General features: G+C 44.1%; 1 protein-coding gene and 1 pseudogene across 1 annotated transcript in view; one reads left to right on the top strand and one right to left on the bottom strand.

Annotated features, from left to right (window-relative positions):
* ACSS2 (acyl-CoA synthetase short chain family member 2) overlaps positions 1 to 18,101 on the top strand; it is a 44,924-nt gene extending 26,823 nt beyond the window's left edge. The window contains exons 3-18 of the mRNA XM_016126394.2: positions 2,531 to 2,622; positions 2,802 to 2,905; positions 3,395 to 3,467; positions 3,755 to 3,830; positions 3,992 to 4,106; positions 10,659 to 10,796; positions 11,751 to 11,921; positions 12,216 to 12,349; positions 12,544 to 12,676; positions 12,759 to 12,815; positions 13,011 to 13,091; positions 14,262 to 14,370; positions 15,911 to 15,979; positions 16,315 to 16,491; positions 17,056 to 17,130; positions 17,276 to 18,101. Of these exons, the coding sequence (XP_015981880.1) occupies positions 2,531 to 2,622; positions 2,802 to 2,905; positions 3,395 to 3,467; positions 3,755 to 3,830; positions 3,992 to 4,106; positions 10,659 to 10,796; positions 11,751 to 11,921; positions 12,216 to 12,349; positions 12,544 to 12,676; positions 12,759 to 12,815; positions 13,011 to 13,091; positions 14,262 to 14,370; positions 15,911 to 15,979; positions 16,315 to 16,491; positions 17,056 to 17,130; positions 17,276 to 17,403 (1,732 nt within the window). The 3' untranslated portion in view covers positions 17,404 to 18,101. The remainder of the gene's footprint in view (positions 1 to 2,530; positions 2,623 to 2,801; positions 2,906 to 3,394; positions 3,468 to 3,754; positions 3,831 to 3,991; positions 4,107 to 10,658; positions 10,797 to 11,750; positions 11,922 to 12,215; positions 12,350 to 12,543; positions 12,677 to 12,758; positions 12,816 to 13,010; positions 13,092 to 14,261; positions 14,371 to 15,910; positions 15,980 to 16,314; positions 16,492 to 17,055; positions 17,131 to 17,275) is intronic.
* On the bottom strand, positions 7,072 to 10,660 carry LOC118609994 (annotated as a pseudogene).
* Positions 18,102 to 18,291: the final 190 nt, after the last annotated feature.

Genomic DNA, 18,291 nt, shown 5'->3' with positions numbered 1-18,291 from the left:
CATGGGTATGTGGTATATGTCTGTATTTAGCCATAACTAAAGGTGTTCTTAAGTTCCTTGTGGTACTTGTCAGTGGGTCAGTTAAGGGAATAGCTGTTTTCCCTCTAGCATTCAAGGCCATTTGCCAGCTTCTTCACTCCCTGTTCCTTCCCACTTCAGAGAGCTTTCTCTGCTTGGCTCCTCTTAGCCCTAGCAGGGCTAAGCCAAGAAAAGGATAGTAACTGACTCACTGAGCCAATAGCTAGGAAGAGGTTGATAATCTTCTGTGTGACCTCTGAAGGCCTGGCTTCTTTGCTAGTCCCTGTCCTTCACACTATGAGGAGAAAGAGTCCTGACTTGAAATCAGAAGACCTGAAGATCTATTCTTGGCTCTGCCACATATTATTGTGTGACCTTGGCCAAGCTATTACATCTCTCCGGGTTTCAGTTATCTCCTTCATAAGTACTCTGGGTAGTATAGTATTTAGGGAGGGCTATGTGGGGTGCTGGTGCCTGAAGGAGGAGGGAAGGCATTCTGAGCAGTGGCAATGGCACTCAAAAGTGTAGAGGGAGGCCAGGAGGAACCCACTTAGAATAAAATTAAGACTTCTTACCACTGCCTACAAGACCCTACATGATCTGGCTATTGCCTATCTCTCATTCTTTTCCTCCTTCTTTTTTATTATGCTCTACCTAAACTGGCTTCTTTTCTGTTCTTTGAATAGGCCAAGCTCTTTACCACCTCAGTGCTTTTCCAAATTTCAATATTCTCTCTTCCCAAGAATTCATATAGTTACCTACTTTTCATTACTCCGGGGAGAGGCCTTCCCTCACCATCTTATTTAAAGTAGCCGTCCTCTAATATATATCAATATTTAAAATGCATATATCCTTTGACCCAACAATTTTACTTCTAGTAATTCATCTTACAGATATATTTGCAAGTGAGTTAAATGACATGTAAATAAAGATATTTCCTGAAGCATTTATTTGTTAAATAAATTATGGCACATACAAACAGTGGAACATTATACAGATGACAAAGAAAATGAAATAGCACAATATGTCTTGATGGAGAATGATATCAAGGTTTATTAAATTTTTAAAAAGCAAGATGATCGCGTGCTATACTTAAGATCTGTGCAGTTTATTGGACATATGTTATACTCAGTAAAAAGCAAGATACAGAATAATGTGTACTGTATGCCATCATTTGCATAGAAAAATAATGAGAATATATAAACATAAATGCATGTATATATGCTTGTATGATAGGCCCGTCCTCTGGTTAAAGCAGCCCTGTCCCTCCTCTACCCACCCCATGCTTAGTTGGGAACTGTGAGGTATTCATCTCTCTTAACAGCATTAAAATTCAAATTTTTAAATTCAGTTGTTAAATTTCCATCTTCAGTGATATCTCTGGGACCTTATGAAAGATACTAACAGTATAGCTCTCTTTCAAAGTGATTATCTTGGTAACTCCACACTAGTTCACTTTCCCTGTACCTTCTATCCTACTAGGAGTGGCCTTGTCTGCATATTGACTATTTCTGGAAAGTTACACAACACAGGGTAACAATGGTTGCCAGTAGGCAGGGTGACTGGGGTGGGAGGGAACTTATCACATACTGTTTTATGCAGTGTCATTTGTGTTTATTACTTATTCAAAAAAAATCATAGAATTGAAAAAGAAAAACCACTGAGGGGGAATATTCTTATAGTTCAATCTTCACATACAGTCATGAACATTCCTTATGATGTCTTTTTAAAAAGTATTTATCCTCAAATAATGCTTACCATAATCCAAAATTATCTTGGTTGTATTTGTTACTTGCATATTTCTTGCATTATCATTGGAATATAAGCTCCATGTTGTGAGGATCTTACTTATCTTGTTCATCAGCACCTTGTTTCTATATGCACATATTGCACATAGTAGTTGTAAAATAAGAAAATGAACAAATGAAGAAATAACCAAAGAAAACCAGGCTGAAGCTTGAGGAGGACTGTAAGGCAAGGCTGAGGAAGTAGACAGAAATCATCTGATAGAAACTGGTGATTCTCAGAACTTTAAATGTGCATCAGAATCACATACTGATTCTTTATACCAGCTTATAATAAAGAAGTGAATTCTTGGACCCTGTGATTCTGATTCAGTAGGTCTGAGTTGGGGCTCAAGAACGTACATTTTAGTAAGTTCCCTGGGTGACTTGGGTGCTAGTAATCTGGAGACCCCACTTTATATCTGTGATATAATTTCTCCTTAATATATCTCTGGGATGGAAGATAAGGGACCATCATACCATTTTATCAACCTAAATGAGGCTCAGAGATGAAGAGTACATTTTCAATGACACATAGCTTGTGTATAAAGTATACTTGAAAGGGCAGCGTATCTGGCCTATCAGTTCAAGGTGTCTGGTAAAAGGCTCAACCTTACAGGACATTCCCAGACCTTGGTGTTACTGAAAGGATTTTATGTCTGTTCCTATTTCTTATTTGGGGAAGAGATTATACTCCCTAATGACTCATTCTTTCTCATGTATCCCAGGGAGGGCAACGAGCCAGAGGAGACCACCCAGATCACATACCGTGAACTTCTGGTTCAAGTGTGTCAGTTCAGCAATGTTCTCCGAAAACAGGGTGAGTGTGGGGTAGGGGAAGGGGACTGGAGGGTCTGGCCTCGGGGTGTCTGAGAACTTGGGGGAAGGAATCTGGTAACAGGAATAGAAAAGGTCAGCTGAGGAGAGTGGGGTGGTAGCTGGATGAAAGGGAGTAAGTAGCAGCAGAAAGGGTCTATGGTCTGTTTCTTTTACTTGCAGGCATTCGGAAGGGCGACCGAGTGGCCATCTACATGCCCATGATACCAAAGCTTTTGGTAGCCATGCTGGCATGTGCCCGCCTTGGGGCTCTGCACTCCATTGTGGTAGGAATTTGGGCTGGAAAAAGGGGCTGGGGTGGGGGATGGGACTCTGGAGAAGTAGCTTGGGCCTGGATGATGGAGGATTTTAAGAATCAGACTAAGAATAACAATGTATGGTGCCAGATGGGTACTAGACTTATCAGAGGGATCACTTCATAAATTATATAAATGTCTAATCATTATACTATATCCCTGGGACTAATATAAAATAATATTGAATATCAAATATAATTTAAAAATCAATCAATAAATAGTAAATAAATAATAATAATAAAATAAAATGTAGGGCTCAAATGAACTCTTCATTTACCAGGGCAGGGGTGGGGGTGGGTTGGGGTGGTGAGAACTAGACTAAGGAGTTTAGAATGTTTCCCTATCCAGTTTATTCTAGGATCCTTACTTAGAGACCCTGAAAGTTTTATGAGTAACTCCTTTCCTTATGCACTTAATCCCTGGTTCCTCCTCTTCCTCAGTCTTCCTTCCCTTCCTTAGTTTGCAGGCTTCTCTGCAGAATCTCTGTGTGAACGGATCCTGGATTCCGGCTGCAGCCTTCTCATCACTACAGGTGACTAATTCTCTCACCCCTTTTCTAGTACCCCTTCACCCTAAATCTTTGCCTATAAATTATCAGCTAGTTGGAGTTTGGGACTGCTCAGCATAGAGAGTAAGGATGGCCTTCCCTTTACCTCCTGATTCTACTTCAGCCAACCCTCTATCAGCTCAAACCAACTAGAAGAGTCAGAGTAAAGAGGCCCACTCAAGAAGGACTCTGTGAACACTGTGCTCACTAGGGATAGGGGGTGAGGAGTGTGGTTACTTCCTAAGGCCTGGAATGTCTGTTGCTCTCCAAAGATGCCTTCTACAGAGGAGAAAAGCTTGTGAACCTGAAGGAGCTGGCTGATGAGGCCCTGGAGAAGTGTCGGGAGAAGTAAGTGTGTTTGACTGGTTGGCTGCGATTCTGGGTCAACTGGGCATTTCCCCAGTGCCAGGTTCCCTCTGTCCTTCTTACGCTAGATGGACATGGGTGGGTCCTGCAAAATTCTCTTTTGAGCAAACGAGCCTACCACTTCAGGCTTTTCTTTCCTCCAGGGGTTTCTCAGTGAGATGCTGCATTGTGGTCAAGCACCTGAGGCGGTCAGAGCTGGGCACAGGTGACTGTTCCAGCCAGTCCCCCCCAGTTAAGAGGCCATGCCCAGATGTGCAGGTGAGTCTGGTACTGCTCTGCCCTCCTCTGGGCTCAAATTGGTTCCCTCTTTTTGCTCAGGAAGTTCCTGATGTCCTTCTTTCCTTCCTCATTAAAATGCAGAGAATCTGGGAGCAATCCTAGGAATGCTTCCTCTGGCAGGGCTGACTGGGAGCTGGGGGATTTGACCTTGAACGTAGGTAGGGAGCCCTTTGTACCTTAGGAACTTAGAATGAGATATTGTGAGGGAGTCTCCCATGCTGGTTGGGGTATCCTCATGGGCACAAGGGACCCTCAGAGTTTGGGCTTGGGTTAGAAATGGGCTGACTTGGGTGACTAAATGTAGTTATCTTGTAGATACTTGGGCTGTGGCTTGGGTTGGGTGACCTTGTGGTCCCACCATGGAAGGATCAAGATCTAGCTCTCAAGACATGGCCCTTGTTAGCTTTGGATCCAGTGCTTCTGGTGGAAATGGTAGAAAAGCTCAGAGGTGGCCTCTAGATCTGACAGGCATGAAGGATGAAAGCTCCAGGGTCCAGAAGGTCAGGTTCCTGAGAGTCTGTGACTTGAGGGGCCCTGAGTGGTCTTAGGGCTAGAGAGGCTATAGTCTAGTCTAGGCAGCTGGGAGACCCCAGTCAGCATTAGGGGTTTTGAGTGTAAAGGGGCTGGGAACAGGATCAAGAAAATGGAGGCTAGGAGGATCAGTGAGAGGGGAACCTGAGGGAAGGGAGGCAGCCATAGGTTTGGGGCACACTGACCCTTCCCTCCCATCTCCCTATACTTGGACCCTGCTCACCATCCTTTCCGTGGGCTCTTAACAGGGTAAGCTGAAAGAGAAACCCAAGTGCATCTGGCCCCAGGTATCCACCTCTGTACTGCCTTGGGCACTGCTTTCCTGCGTGCTTGTCTGTGTGTCCATTTGCTCTTTGCCTGTTTGCCCCATTGAGGTGGCTGCCAAACCTAACCCCCTTTTCTATGCCCCAGGTCCTTTGCCATCTAAGATACCAAATGCCTGTTGCTGTCTCTGAGCTAGTATAGAGCATGGATCTCAGGGAGATAGCAACAGACATTCCATTTCTCTCCTGTTGCTCATGACCTTTGTGGGAGAGAGGACCAAGAAACCTGTCAGGAAGTTTTTACTCTGCACTTAGCCGGGGCAGAGCCAGGACAGACAGGAGGAGGAGCGTGTAGAGGAGATACAGACCTTGACCTCGGGAATTCACCATCAAGTTGGGGAGTTCGGTGTGTACTACAAATGAAAATCTAAGTTTTTATATAGGACAGTAGAGAAGATTCCTAAGTACACTTAATACTACATTGGGATTTATAAACTACATGTAAACTCTGATATAATTAATGCTAAATTGAACAAAAGTTACATTGTAGGTAGTTCTAAGAAGGGAGATCCTTAAATGGGGACTCAAAGCAGATTAGTATAGAGGAGAGACTGGGTTTGGGATCCAGAGACCAATTTTTAGCTGTATGACCTTGAATAAGTTTCCTGTCCTCTCTGGGCTTCAGTTCCCTTAGCAGTAACAGAAAGAAGATAATCCATGCTTATTAAAAGGAAACTGCTTTCCTTACTAAAAAAACACAAACAAACATAAAACCCATTATTCTTCTGAGTTTTACCATCATCTCCCATGATTAACCTGTTAGGCTAATGGTAAATATAATCCCCTTTTTCTCTATTCTCATTAGCATAATGGAGATGGATCTGATTCCTATTGGACACTGCTTTCCTTTTAAAATCCAGGAAGGGATCTAAGACTTTTCTTTTCAAGGAGGTAACAAACTTAATGGTTAGAGTACAGGTACTGGAGGCAGACTACTTGGGTTCAAATCTGCTACTGTGGGAGCTTGGGCAAGTGACTTAAGCTCTCTTGCCTCAGTTTCCTTACCTATAAAAGGATAATAATTATACCTACCTGATGGGGTTTTGTCAATATCTATAACGTGTTTGGCATGTAGTTACTACTCTATACATATTAGCTTTTATTGTTTTTAACAGCAGACAGGTTGGCATTTCTAAAAGGGAAACCAGAGGGGTGGTTCCATAGAGTAGTGGTTAGCATGTCTGCTTTACACGCAGAAGGTCCTGGGTTCAAGCCCCAGTGGAGCCATGGCCCATACCCTGGCCCCACTAGGCCCCACAAGCGCATGGGAGGAGATGCCCCACCTTCAGAGATCCAGTTCTTAAGGTGAGAGGGCAACATCCCTAGGTTAGGGGTGGAAGTGGGGGAGGGGTATTAAAAAATGATAATAATAAATGAATAAGTAAAAGGGAAACTAGATAAGAAACTTTTGTAATTCATAATATCAGAGACTTTCAGGCTACAGGTTCCTGGATTTTTGTTTGTTGGAGGTGAAAACTGTTACTAAAAAACCAGAAGCCATACAAATTGGCTTACAAAGTCCAGGTTTGTTGGCCAAGAATTGCAGTCAAAGCTACAGAAATCTTGGTAGAGCTCCAAACCCCCTCATCCTTAAGGAATCTTTAAGGGAGGGCCTGGCACAGTTTGTAGGTGCCCTCTTCAACTATGTCACCTATGAACTTCCTCATGTCCCTCTCATACCTGGCAGCTGCTCCCCCTGAGGCTATCCTGGTCGAAGGACAAAGGCCAACTCCTCAATTCACATTTCAGAGAATTCTAACCTTTTCCTGGGTCAAAGCTCTGGGCCCTCACAAGCACATGCCTAATTCACTACCAATGTTTGCAGCACTAATTGAACTCACCCGGCTTCCTGGTGCCGGTTATCGGCTCCACGACTGAAGTACATACCCCTTGTTACTCACATATTCACAAAGAAAACAGTTTTACAAGATTATAAGAGTCCTCTCATTGCCACAGTGTAACTTGCCCTTACATGTACCTAGTGCCTTTCCTATGACAAGTCACGCCAGTAGTGTAGAACAGCACCATTTGCCCAAAGCAATATTAACATGCTTCTGCTTAAATACATTAATGCCCTCATCAGGTAGATCATTTGGCAAAAAAAAAAAAAGTATTCATGTGACAAGGTATGTGTAGATCCATATGGCTATTCCATCAAAAAAAAGAGGGTATGTTTTTGTGTTTTCTTTTTTTTAAAATTTTAATGGCACCTCACTTGGCTTGGGCTTGCCATTCTTATGATGCTTTGGTGCCAGAAACTTCAAATTCTCTAGAGTAAGGGGCAGATAGTACAGAAAGAGGGGAGTAGTTGGAGAATCACTTTATAATTTATTAAGGTACATGTCTAACACTTTAGGTTTTTTTTTAAGGAATAGAAGACTATTCATTAACCATTGTTTACCAGTATTTACAATAAAGTAAATAATATACAGCTGGATAATATTCTGATTACTACAAAGTCATTGTTTTCCTGGCTTCCGCTGAACCAGTAACCCATATACTGAGATTGAGCCTACACATAAGGAATGAGTTGGGATAAAGGAAAACATGCAGGCCAAGAGTTTAGATTACGAATGTTTGTTCACCTATTTATTCCAGCAGGTCCTAAACTACCAAGTCTCTAACCATCTCTAACCTTTGTTCCATGAGAGAAGTCTTACACATTCCAGGAATCCTGACCTTTTAAAGTCAACATAGCACAAGAATCTCAACTTCTTGTAAAGGAATGGTATACTAAATGGAGACCTTTAAATAAGTCTTGTTTGCCTAATTAAAACACACTAGGATTTGCCTAGTTTTCTCATTTGGGTGGGGAGGTTGTTGGTAGTGACAGAATTTCCTTTAAGGGTTTTTGCAAACAGACTTGCATTTGTATGATTGTAAATATGGATATGGAGTCTGACATGGTTCCTTTTAAGTAGTCCTCTTTTAATTACTTACATTATATTTAAATTGCCAATTAATTGCAAATTATTTAATGTCAAAGGTTAAAGCTTCAGGAAAAATTTCAACTTAACTTCGGGTAATTTATTTCTTAGGTTGCTGAAAATGATGGGTTCCCAGAAACATGGGCTTATTCATGGTTTTAAAATGTTGCTTTTGTTTGTTTTGGTAAATATTTAAAAAAAGAAGAAAATCATTTACATATGTACTCTATGTACATACACCTACAACTCCCAAATAAATAAAAAACCCAGAATGAATCTTAGGTATATATGAGTTAAACACAAATTCTCACTGAATAATGACAATGGAGATTTTCCCCAACATTTAGAAAGCTGTTCTCTAATGCAGAAGGGAAAATGTGGTATCAAATGTTCTTTTTTGATAAATGAAGCAACTACAGAAAGCTTTCATTCAAAGTAAACAGTGCTATAGATGCAAAAACAACCCAAAACAAAACAAAAAACCCCCAACTCCCCCAGTACTACTTCAGAGCGAACACATCAAACTTGATTTTCATTAGAATGTAGTTATTTTTCTACCCTAATCAAAAAACCAAGACCAAGATTTTGTATGTATATATAAATATAAGTAAAAAGCAATGCAAACAATTATTGGGATTTGTCTTCTGGACAAGAATGCCAAGTTAGTCTCTCTTCATAAAAAGCAATTACAATTTGAGGACACTTCATATTTACCTCTTTTGCCAGCACCATATCTGCCTCATCTGAATATTTCCATTTCATGAGAAACATTAATTCTCTGCTGCTGTCTGTGGCACCAATTATTCATTCAGGATCAAGACCTCTGGTAAGGCCTCTTAGTTAATCAGTGGCATCTTTCCTTTGATTTGCTATCAGCAGACCACGGTCATATTTCTTTTTGGTACTTTTTCTTTACCAGCTTTTTGAGAATTAAGAAATGTTTCAATTAACATTGGACAAACTAAAACTTTTTCAGGTTCTTAAGTATTGTCAGTATCTATGAATCCCTTCCACCTGAGGAAATACTCCCTTTCCATTTACTACACATTGGTCCAATATTTTTTCCACCACAAATTCTTCAGGCTCTGCCTCTTCAGCTTTTTAACTCTTTCTATTTTGTTTCTCTCCTACTTTTTGCAATGTAGTTTTATTGGAGGCCATTTTTTATTGCAGACTTGAAGAAATGTTATTCACTGCCTCCGAGCTGCTCTGGTCCTGCATCTTCAGCTTCTCAGGCCCCTGCCCTCTTTCAGCTCTAGCCATATGCAAGGTGGAGGGGCACTTTGGTTTTTTTAATCAAATAGGCATAAAGTAGATTACCATATAGCCATACAATAGGAGCAGCTGTTTCTCTTATACTCTCATGTCTACCTTCTAGCCAGAGCCATTGAACATACAAGAGGTTAATGAATATGAAAGGACTGTGTGGTTCAAAAAGCAAACCCCAAACAGTTCCCATTATCATATCCTTAAATTCATCTCCCAGAGGAGTTCAGTATAACTAGGTAATATCTTTCTCTTTTGATGTTCCCCAAATCCTGTGAGACCATTAGGGCAAGAATAACTATCCTCATTTTAAAAAGGAGTGAAAAGGTAAAGTGACTTGCCCAAGGTCATATGTAGCCGGGAAGTGGCAGAATTTTGATTGAAATCCAGTGTAATTTTTGGACAAATTCAGGGAGTCCAACTTTACTTAGTGAAGAGCAGACTCAGAAAACTAGTTGTTCAAAGAGGTCATTTCATCAGGAAAGTAATACAGTTTCAAGGATAGTTCAGAAAAATTTTGGGGTGACAGATCCAGAAATAGTTACTGAAGGCACTCCAGTATACAGGGAACCTCTCCAATGAGAAAAAAGTCCACCTTGGTCTTTCTCCACCAACTTAAAATAAGGCTTCCTGATGAATGGAACCTCAGGAAAATGTCTTTATGGGAAACTCGTCGGTACCCGTGGTGTAAAGGCAGGGGCAAATCTAGGGTAGGAACCTCCAGATGTGGATGAGGTCTGGACATGCAGGAAAAGGTGCTTGGACCAAGATCTGTTGACTTCTTTCACTACTAACAGCCAGATGCCTGTCTCACGTGCAGGCTCTGACTAATTTTGCATTTCTGAATTGTGTGGTGTTCGCAATCCTGCTGATGAGTCACTAGTCCCATAAGTATATATTTGTGTATGCAGGCCTGTGTGTGCATATTCATTCATTCAAGAAAAATTTATTGAGTGCCTTTTGAGTGCCAGGCATTTTGCTAGGTGTTGGGGATATAGGAAAAAAAGGGAAGACCTCTGCATTTGTAGAGGTCAATATTTAGTTGGGGAGACAGTAATCAAACAACTCAATAAAATAACTGGAAACGTGCTGTGTGGGAAAGAAATATGGTGCTGTGATCAAGAATAACAGCAAGGGTGATGATGGGGGTGGGAATCTACCAGATACTGTTCAGGGAAAGCCATTCCAAGGTGATATTTAAACTAAGAAATTAAAGGATGAGAAAGGACCAAGATTTCCTCTTCTGCCTGGGGCCAGGTGAGGGAGAACTCTGGAGCAGGTTGCTGCAAGTACCCAAGTGTGCTGTTCTGCTCCTGTTCTCTCTGTCCCATTCTACCCTTGCAAGGTCCTTCCCCCTGCTCCCAGCACCCCTACCTGCTAGTCTCACCTCGGCCCCTCCATGTGCCAGGTATGGGTATCTCCTGACTTCATCTTGAGCTGTTCACAGTTCTTCCCTACCCATTCCTGTCTTCCTTCCCCTGCAGATCTCCTGGAACGAAGGGATTGATCTGTGGTGGCATGAACTCATGCAGGGGGCAGGGGATGAGTGTGAGCCTGAGTGGTGTGATGCTGAGGACCCGCTCTTCATTCTGTATACCAGTGGCTCCACAGGCAAACCCAAGGCAAGTGTGTGTGTGTGTGTGTGTGTGTGTGTGTGTGTGTGTGTATGTACCATGTAAGGGTGCCAAATGAAATTCTGAGGAAGCATATGACATGAAATTTACAACCCTGAGTTTCAGAAATGTCACATTACCTTTTCTAAATCGAATTAAGACACTAAATTATGAGGCCCAAGGTAAGATAATCCAGGTGGGGGCTTTCACATTTCCCAGAAAAGGAGAAAAGGATCAGTCCTTGTGGCTTACATTGATTTTTCTTGTCCCTGCCCGCATGGTTTGGTTGAAGGAGAGTTGCCCTGTCAACCAAAGGCCAAGGTGGACACAGGGATCCTTCTTGGATTCCTAGGCTATAGCTCTTAGAGTTCAGTTCCTTCAACATGCCAAACTTTAACGTCTAGTCCTTCCCAGGGCACAAGGTGGGAGCCAGGAATACTAAAGAAAACTCTGACTCTTCCACTGACTTGAAAGATATGACCCTCTACCTTCCATTTACCCCATCCTTAAATTCTTATCTCCACATGCTTTGGAGTATCCTTCAATTGGCCTTTAGATACACAATTTTGGTCTGTCCTTCCTAGGGATGGGATTTTGATGGAGTTAGCAAGGGTTATCTTCTTAATTTTCCAGTCAACATGTAATTGAGTGCGTGTGTATAAATATACAAACAGAGATGCTATTAGATGTAAGTGTACTAGAAGTGTTCATGTGTGTGAGTATGATGTAGGTGGCTCAGAAATACCATCTTAGCGTGTGGGTATGAATGATGGACTGAATATATGTGTGTGGGGTATGTGATGGGAACATGGAGAAAAGGGGACAGAAGAGAGCTGGATGCCATGAAAGGGTGCTGGCAGGGCCAGAATCCCTGAGGATCTTCCTCTAGCTCTGCCCAGTCTACATTTAGTGATCAGTGGGGGTATGCTCAAGGCCCCAACCAGAGGCCCTCTTTTTCTCCAGGGTGTAGTACACACAGTTGGAGGCTACATGCTCTACGTGGCCACAACCTTCAAGTACGTGTTTGACTTCCACGCGGAGGATGTGTTTTGGTGCACAGCAGACATTGGCTGGATCACTGGCCATTCCTATGTCACCTATGGGCCACTGGCCAATGGTGCCACCAGTGTTTTGGTGAGAGAAGAGCTGGGACCCATGGCTACCTGGCCTACTTAGGGGATGGACAAGATGATTCTATGTGACTGCCTCCCAAGGCCACTCGGTCTTGAGGCAGTATAACATAACACAGTTCTTTCTCGGTTCTGAGGGGGTTGTACATCCTAAGTGGGATGTTCTCTTGGGTTGTCTGGTAAGGGACTTAAGTCATGGGTTTGTCAGAAAGGGCAAAAAACTGAGCCTGAGGGTATGGTAGGGGAATGGAGGGATTATTGGGAAGAACTGAGAATGACAAGCCTTCACTGGGGTCAGTTTGAGGGGATCCCCACATACCCGGATGTGAGCCGCCTGTGGAGCATTGTGGACAAGTACAAGGTGACCAAGTTCTACACAGCACCCACAGCTATCCGTCTGCTAATGAAGTATGGAGATGAGCCTGTCACCAAGTGAGACCCCACCCCAGCTGCTGCCCCATGGGTGCCCCTCAGAGCTGAGTGCTGGCCTTTGTGCACAGTCTTTTCCATTCCCCTGTTCCAACTCCCTGGCTTGGAATAAGGGAGGGGGCAGGAGAAGAGCCTGGGCATATCCTGGTCTCAGTGGTACTCAGAGCCTCCCTCTCTCCTCCACTCCCCTGCCCAAGGCATAGCCGGGCATCCTTACAGGTGCTAGGCACGGTGGGTGAACCCATTAACCCTGAAGCCTGGCTGTGGTACCACCGAGTAGTAGGTGGCGAGCGCTGCCCCATCGTGGACACCTTCTGGCAGACAGAGACAGTGAGTAAGGGCTTGAGAAGGTTGGGGCTCAGGGATTATGTGGGAAGACTGACTCATATCCCTGGTTTCTTAACTTCCACAGGGTGGCCATATGCTAACTCCACTCCCTGGTGCCATACCTTTGAAGCCTGGTTCTGCTGTGAGTAAGGCTCTCTTGGCTGGTCCTGGGCTAGGCAGGGGTAGAGTCCTGGGGTGTTTGGCCTAGATGGAGGGTGGGGGACTGGAATGAGATGTGTGCAGAATTTGGGGTTCTGCATCTCCTTTGGAGAAGCAGAGAGCTGAGTCGGAGTTGCCTCATTCTTCTCCTTGGGTCCTGTCTCCTGTTTGTTTCTAGACCTTCCCGTTCTTTGGTGTAGCTCCTGCAATCCTGAATGAGTCTGGGGAAGAGCTGGAAGGTGAAGCTGAAGGTTACCTGGTGAGGCCCTGGCCCTTGGGAGTGTTTGAGGAGTTGGGAGAAAGGGTCCACCAAGGGGTACTATACTTTGCTTCAGTATTTAGAACCTGATCTCTCCTGGTAGGTGCTTGTGACTTAACTTCCATGGTTGAGGGATGAACTTCTGCAGAGACCTTGGGGTGAATCCTTCTGGATGCTTTGGCTGTGTCTCTGCCTTTTGGCTTACAAGGCCCTTAAGGGCTCTGCTCAAAGATCCCTGATGATGCATTTTTGGGTCTGGAAGATGTAGTCCCAACTCTTCCTTTAATAAACATTCGAGTATGAAAGGAGGCTTCATAACAGTGGAAAATCATATAGGCTTCAGAGTCAATCTGCCTGGGTTCAAAACCTGGCTCTGCCTCTTCTGTGACCTCAGATAAGTTACCTCACCCCTCTGCACCTCAATTTCCTCATTTGTAAAATAGGGTTATAATAGTACTCTTCTGTGGTTGCTGAATTGATTAAATTAGATAATCCATATGCTGGGTTTAGCATAGAACCTAGTAGTGCTTGATAAATGTTAACTGTTGTCTTGATTGTTGTATTAGTACTTACAGGGAGATCAGCCCCACCCTCTACCCTGCTTCACGTTTACTTAGAGCAAGTTAGTAACAAGGGCAGGATTTGAATCCAGGCCTTCTGATTCTTAGCCTAGGATTCCATCATCTTACCAATCTGCTGCCACAGGATGTTATTGATTGAGGCAATAATTACTCCTATGTGGGTCCCACATTTTTATATGACTGTTTTCATTTACATCAAACTGGACCTGCTTTCTTGAGGGTTTACCCAAAAGGAGACTCAAATTTACTAAATGCTTATCACTAAGAGAACATTGTGCTAGGCAGCTTCTACATACTACCGATTTAATCCTCACAATAACTTTGAGAGGTAGATATTATTTCCTCTGATTTACAGATGAGGATCTGGAAGCTCAGAGAGGTAAAGTTACTTACTTACCTGAGGTCGCATGGCTAGTAAATGGCACAGTTGGGATTCTAAGCCTGGGCTGTCTATTTCCAAAGCCTGTACTTTGTTCTACTTCTCAGGAATGGCATTCAGGGCATTTCTCCTCAGGTTTGGCAAAGTTGGGATTGTCTTCCAGTGAGACAGCACAGCAGATGTGACCAGTGTGCCTTCCTCCCTCCCCAGGTGTTCAAGCAGCCCTGGCCAGGGATCATGCGCACAGTCTATGGGAATCATGAACGCTTTGAGACCACCTACTTTAAGAAGTTCCCTGGGTACTACGTGACAGGAGATGGTGAGCTTGGCTATCCCCTTCCCACACCCAAGACATTTTCAGGACAGGAAGAGTTGTCTAAGGGTGGAGGAGAGGAAGAGGGATGGAAGGAGCAGGGAGGGAGGGGTAGAGAGAGAGAGGGAGAGAGAGGTGGAAGGAGTGGGGAGAGGGAATGAAGGGGTCTGGGGAGAGAAAGAGAGGAAGAGAAAATGTCTTGTGTGTCAGTGTCTAATATCCAGGCAGAGCTAGAGACTTTAAGAGCAGGAATGAATGTTGCAGGGTCTTAGCATGGTACCATCTGAGATTCGATGAAAGAGGAAAGAGGTTCTTATTTCTATTGCTCCTGCGTTGAGATGAGACATATGGCAATGTATATTACAATGTCATGTGTGTCTCCACGTCTGGAGGCTGTGTTTGCCCATGTGCTCATTACCATTCCAGTCATCCACAAATATTTATTGAGCACCTACTACATCTAGGCACTGATCTAAACATAGAGACTATTACCATGAATAAGGTAGACTAGGTCTCTGCTCTCATGGGGCTTACCTTCTAGTAAGGAGAGACAGAAAGTAAACTCAGCAAAAAAGTAAATAAGCTTATGGGATATTAAGAGACAACTTCTCTGAAGCAACATTTGACCACAGACCTAAAGGGTGAGGAGCCAGGCATGGGAAAATTTGGAGTAAGTGTGAAATGTTCTATGCAGAGAAATGCTTGAAACATCTGAAGAACAGACTTGTGGCCAGAGTGTGGCCAGAGTGTAGTGAGCAAAGGGAAGAATGTTATATGAAGTTGGAGAGAGAGACAATACAGGGCCTTGGGAGCCACAGTGAGTTTAGATTTCATCCAATGTACAGTGGGAGACTTTTAGGGGCTTTGAGCAGAGAAGTGATGAGAACTGATTTACTGCTTAGAAACTTTGCCTAATTTATGGAGAATAGACTTTAGGTAGGTGTGTTAATTATCTATCATTATGGAGCAAATTACCCCCAAACTTGGAAACTTAAAACAGCAAATATTATATTATCTCATATAATTTTAGAGGATCAGAAACACAGTGCCTTAATTGGTACTTCTCATTCAGTCTCTTGTGGGTTGCATTCAAGCTGTTGGTCAGGGCTGCAGTTATATGAAGGTTTGGCTGAGTCTGGGGGACCCACTTCTGAGCTCATTTATGTGGCTGTTGGCAGGAACCCTCAGTTCCTCACCACCTGGGGCTCTCCATAGGGCAATTCATAACATGGCAGCTGATCTGAGAAGATGCAACCAAGATAAATGTCTTCTATGATCTAATCTCAGAAATGACATCCCATCCCTTGTCAAATTATATTGATCATATAAGGCTAACGCTACTACAGTGAAAAAGAGGACTACCCAGGGATATAAATACCAGGAGGCAGAGATCAGTGTGGCCATTTTGGAGCGTGGCCACCACAGTGGGCAAGGGTGAAAGCAGAAGACTTGTTAGGAAGCTATTGCAGTGAGTGTGGCAGTTTGGTATTGTGAATGCATCCTACTGTGTGGTATTTATTACATTGTGCATTTATTCTCTTGTTAGGCTGTCGGCGGGACCAGGATGGGTATTACTGGATCACTGGCAGGATTGATGACATGCTGAATGTATCTGGTGAGAGCTAGGGACCATTTTCCCTTATTAGCCCTGCTCTCTCAGCAACTCCCAGGTAAAGCCTTTCACGAAAGCCAGGATGTCCTTTGGCCAGATCAAGTTTGGAATAAGGCCTCCAATTTCTCTGCCCAGGTTTTGGAGTAAGACCGATAAACACTGGAATGTGCCTAAAGAGGGGAACCAGGATGGTGGGGCAACTAAAGCATGTCATGTGAGGAATGAATGAAGGGCCTTTCCTATCTGACCAGACCAGGACTGGCCTCTAAGCACAGATGGAGCAGGGGCTGGAGTAAAGGCTGGGATCTCTTTCATGGCACCTCCTTTCTTTTGACAAGGACACCTGCTAAGCACGGCAGAGGTGGAGTCAGCACTAGTGGAACATCGGGCTGTTGCAGAAGCAGCTGTGGTCAGCCACCCTCATCCTGTGAAGGGAGAATGCCTCTACTGCTTCGTCACCCTGTGTGAAGGCTACACTTTCAGCCCCACCCTCACCGAGGAGCTCAAGAAGCAGAGTGAGGAGCCTTTCTGGGCAGGGACTACAGGGCCCAGTTACCACAGCAGGTTGTAGAGAAGGGGCTAAAGTGGGCTGCTCCCCAAACCACAAACACATCCCAGGGGACCTTAGGGACTGATTGCCCTCTTCCCACTCAGTCTCCACTAGGATAATAATGGCTGACATTTATAGAATTCTTTCTCTGTGCTATCATTGGGTTAAGTGCTTTGAATGTATATAATCAGCCCGTGAAATAGATCCTATTGTTACTCTCATTCTAAAGATGAAGAAACTGAGGGTCAGAGGCTTTGTCCAAGACCACCACACTGCTAGTAAAGTGTGATTTCAACTCTAGCAAACTGATTCTAGAGCCTGAGTTCCATGAAGATGGATTAAAATAAATGAGATAGTAAAGCAATAACTATTAAAAAGAAGGAAGGACAGATGGGCAGTGAGCCTGAGATTCAGTCTGTGAGGAGGGCCTTGAAGAGGAAATAGGTGGAAAACAAAGCAATTTCTACGTTGGTTTTGGAGAGCCTGGTTTAGGGTACTGAAGAAATGCTTAATGATTTGTTGGTTACAGTTAGAGAAAAGATCGGCCCCATTGCCACACCGGATTACATCCAGAATGCATCTGGTTTACCTAAAACTCGCTCAGGTATGTTCAGAGGCTCAAGGGATTAGGGTGGGGATTGGGACTGGCAGAGGCCCAGCAGTAGTGGAGTGTGTAGATGGAAGCCTTTGGCAGGGCCGGAGTGGGTCATTGCTTGTCTCCGGGTAACCCGAAGTCTGTTATCTCCCAGGGAAAATCATGAGACGAGTGCTTCGCAAGATTGCTCAGAATGACCATGACCTGGGGGACACATCTACTGTGGCTGACCCATCTGTCATCAGCCAGCTCTTCAGCCACCGCTGCCTGACCACCCAGTGAACACGACTGCCCTTTACCCAGGAATCCCCTTACTTAGCTCTCCAAAGTTTTGCCCATCTTCCCTGCCCCCATCCAGGAGTGCTGAGGGCCAGGGCGGATCCACACTCTCCTTCCTCCAGCTATCTGGGACCGAGGATTAGCTTCGCCCCTGGTTGGAAGCAACTTCGTGACTGCCAGGCAGATGGGACAGGGCCCAGGTTATCCTCAGGTTGCTCTGCCCACAAAGAGCCCTTGGAGACCTGAACAGAGACATGAAGGTCATGTCCCCAAATCAAGTTAAGTGTTCAGAGAGCAAGTAAGGGCCTAAACTGAAGCAGGGAGGCAGCTCTGTAATCCTACGTCAATTCTCTCAGGAAGCACCAGTCCTTATCTTGGGTAAGCACTTGCCCTTAGAAATGCCTGCTTGTGAGTCCTGAACAATTTATTATTTTTATAAACACTTTGTTGCTTCTTTTCTGGGTCTTTTGTGCCAGATGGCAGTGCTTGTCTGCCCATTTCCTCCAGGGGCTGTACAGGCAGGCTCAGTTTTCAGGCGGTTTTCAGCAGGAGTAAATGTGTTTTGTCTTCCTTGTCCCCTGTTCCCACCCTCTTCTGAACAGTCCTGTCCATGAGAGACACTCTCAAATGAAACTGTCTTTTCTTGCCCTGGTTGTGCTCAAGTTCTGTGGTTGTAAAAATAAAGTCTGTGACCTCAAGAAGGTGGTGACTTGTTTTCTTAGGTATCTTACAGGCTGCATACTTACTAGCTGCTCTGATTGTGTGTGTGGGGGGGGGGGTGGGAAGGAGAGTGGTTTTCATTAGTAATACCCCGATATTCTCCTTCTAAAGCTTTTGGTTTGGGCAGAGCTTCACTCACAGGCCCTTTGACAAGCTCCTGGGCTAGGCAGG

The sequence above is a fragment of the Rousettus aegyptiacus genome, unplaced genomic scaffold (assembly GCF_014176215.1).
Source record: "Rousettus aegyptiacus isolate mRouAeg1 unplaced genomic scaffold, mRouAeg1.p scaffold_m13_p_12, whole genome shotgun sequence".
In the NCBI taxonomy this organism is placed as follows: Eukaryota; Metazoa; Chordata; class Mammalia; order Chiroptera; family Pteropodidae; genus Rousettus; species Rousettus aegyptiacus.
This window is presented reverse-complemented; position numbering and strand designations above follow the sequence as displayed.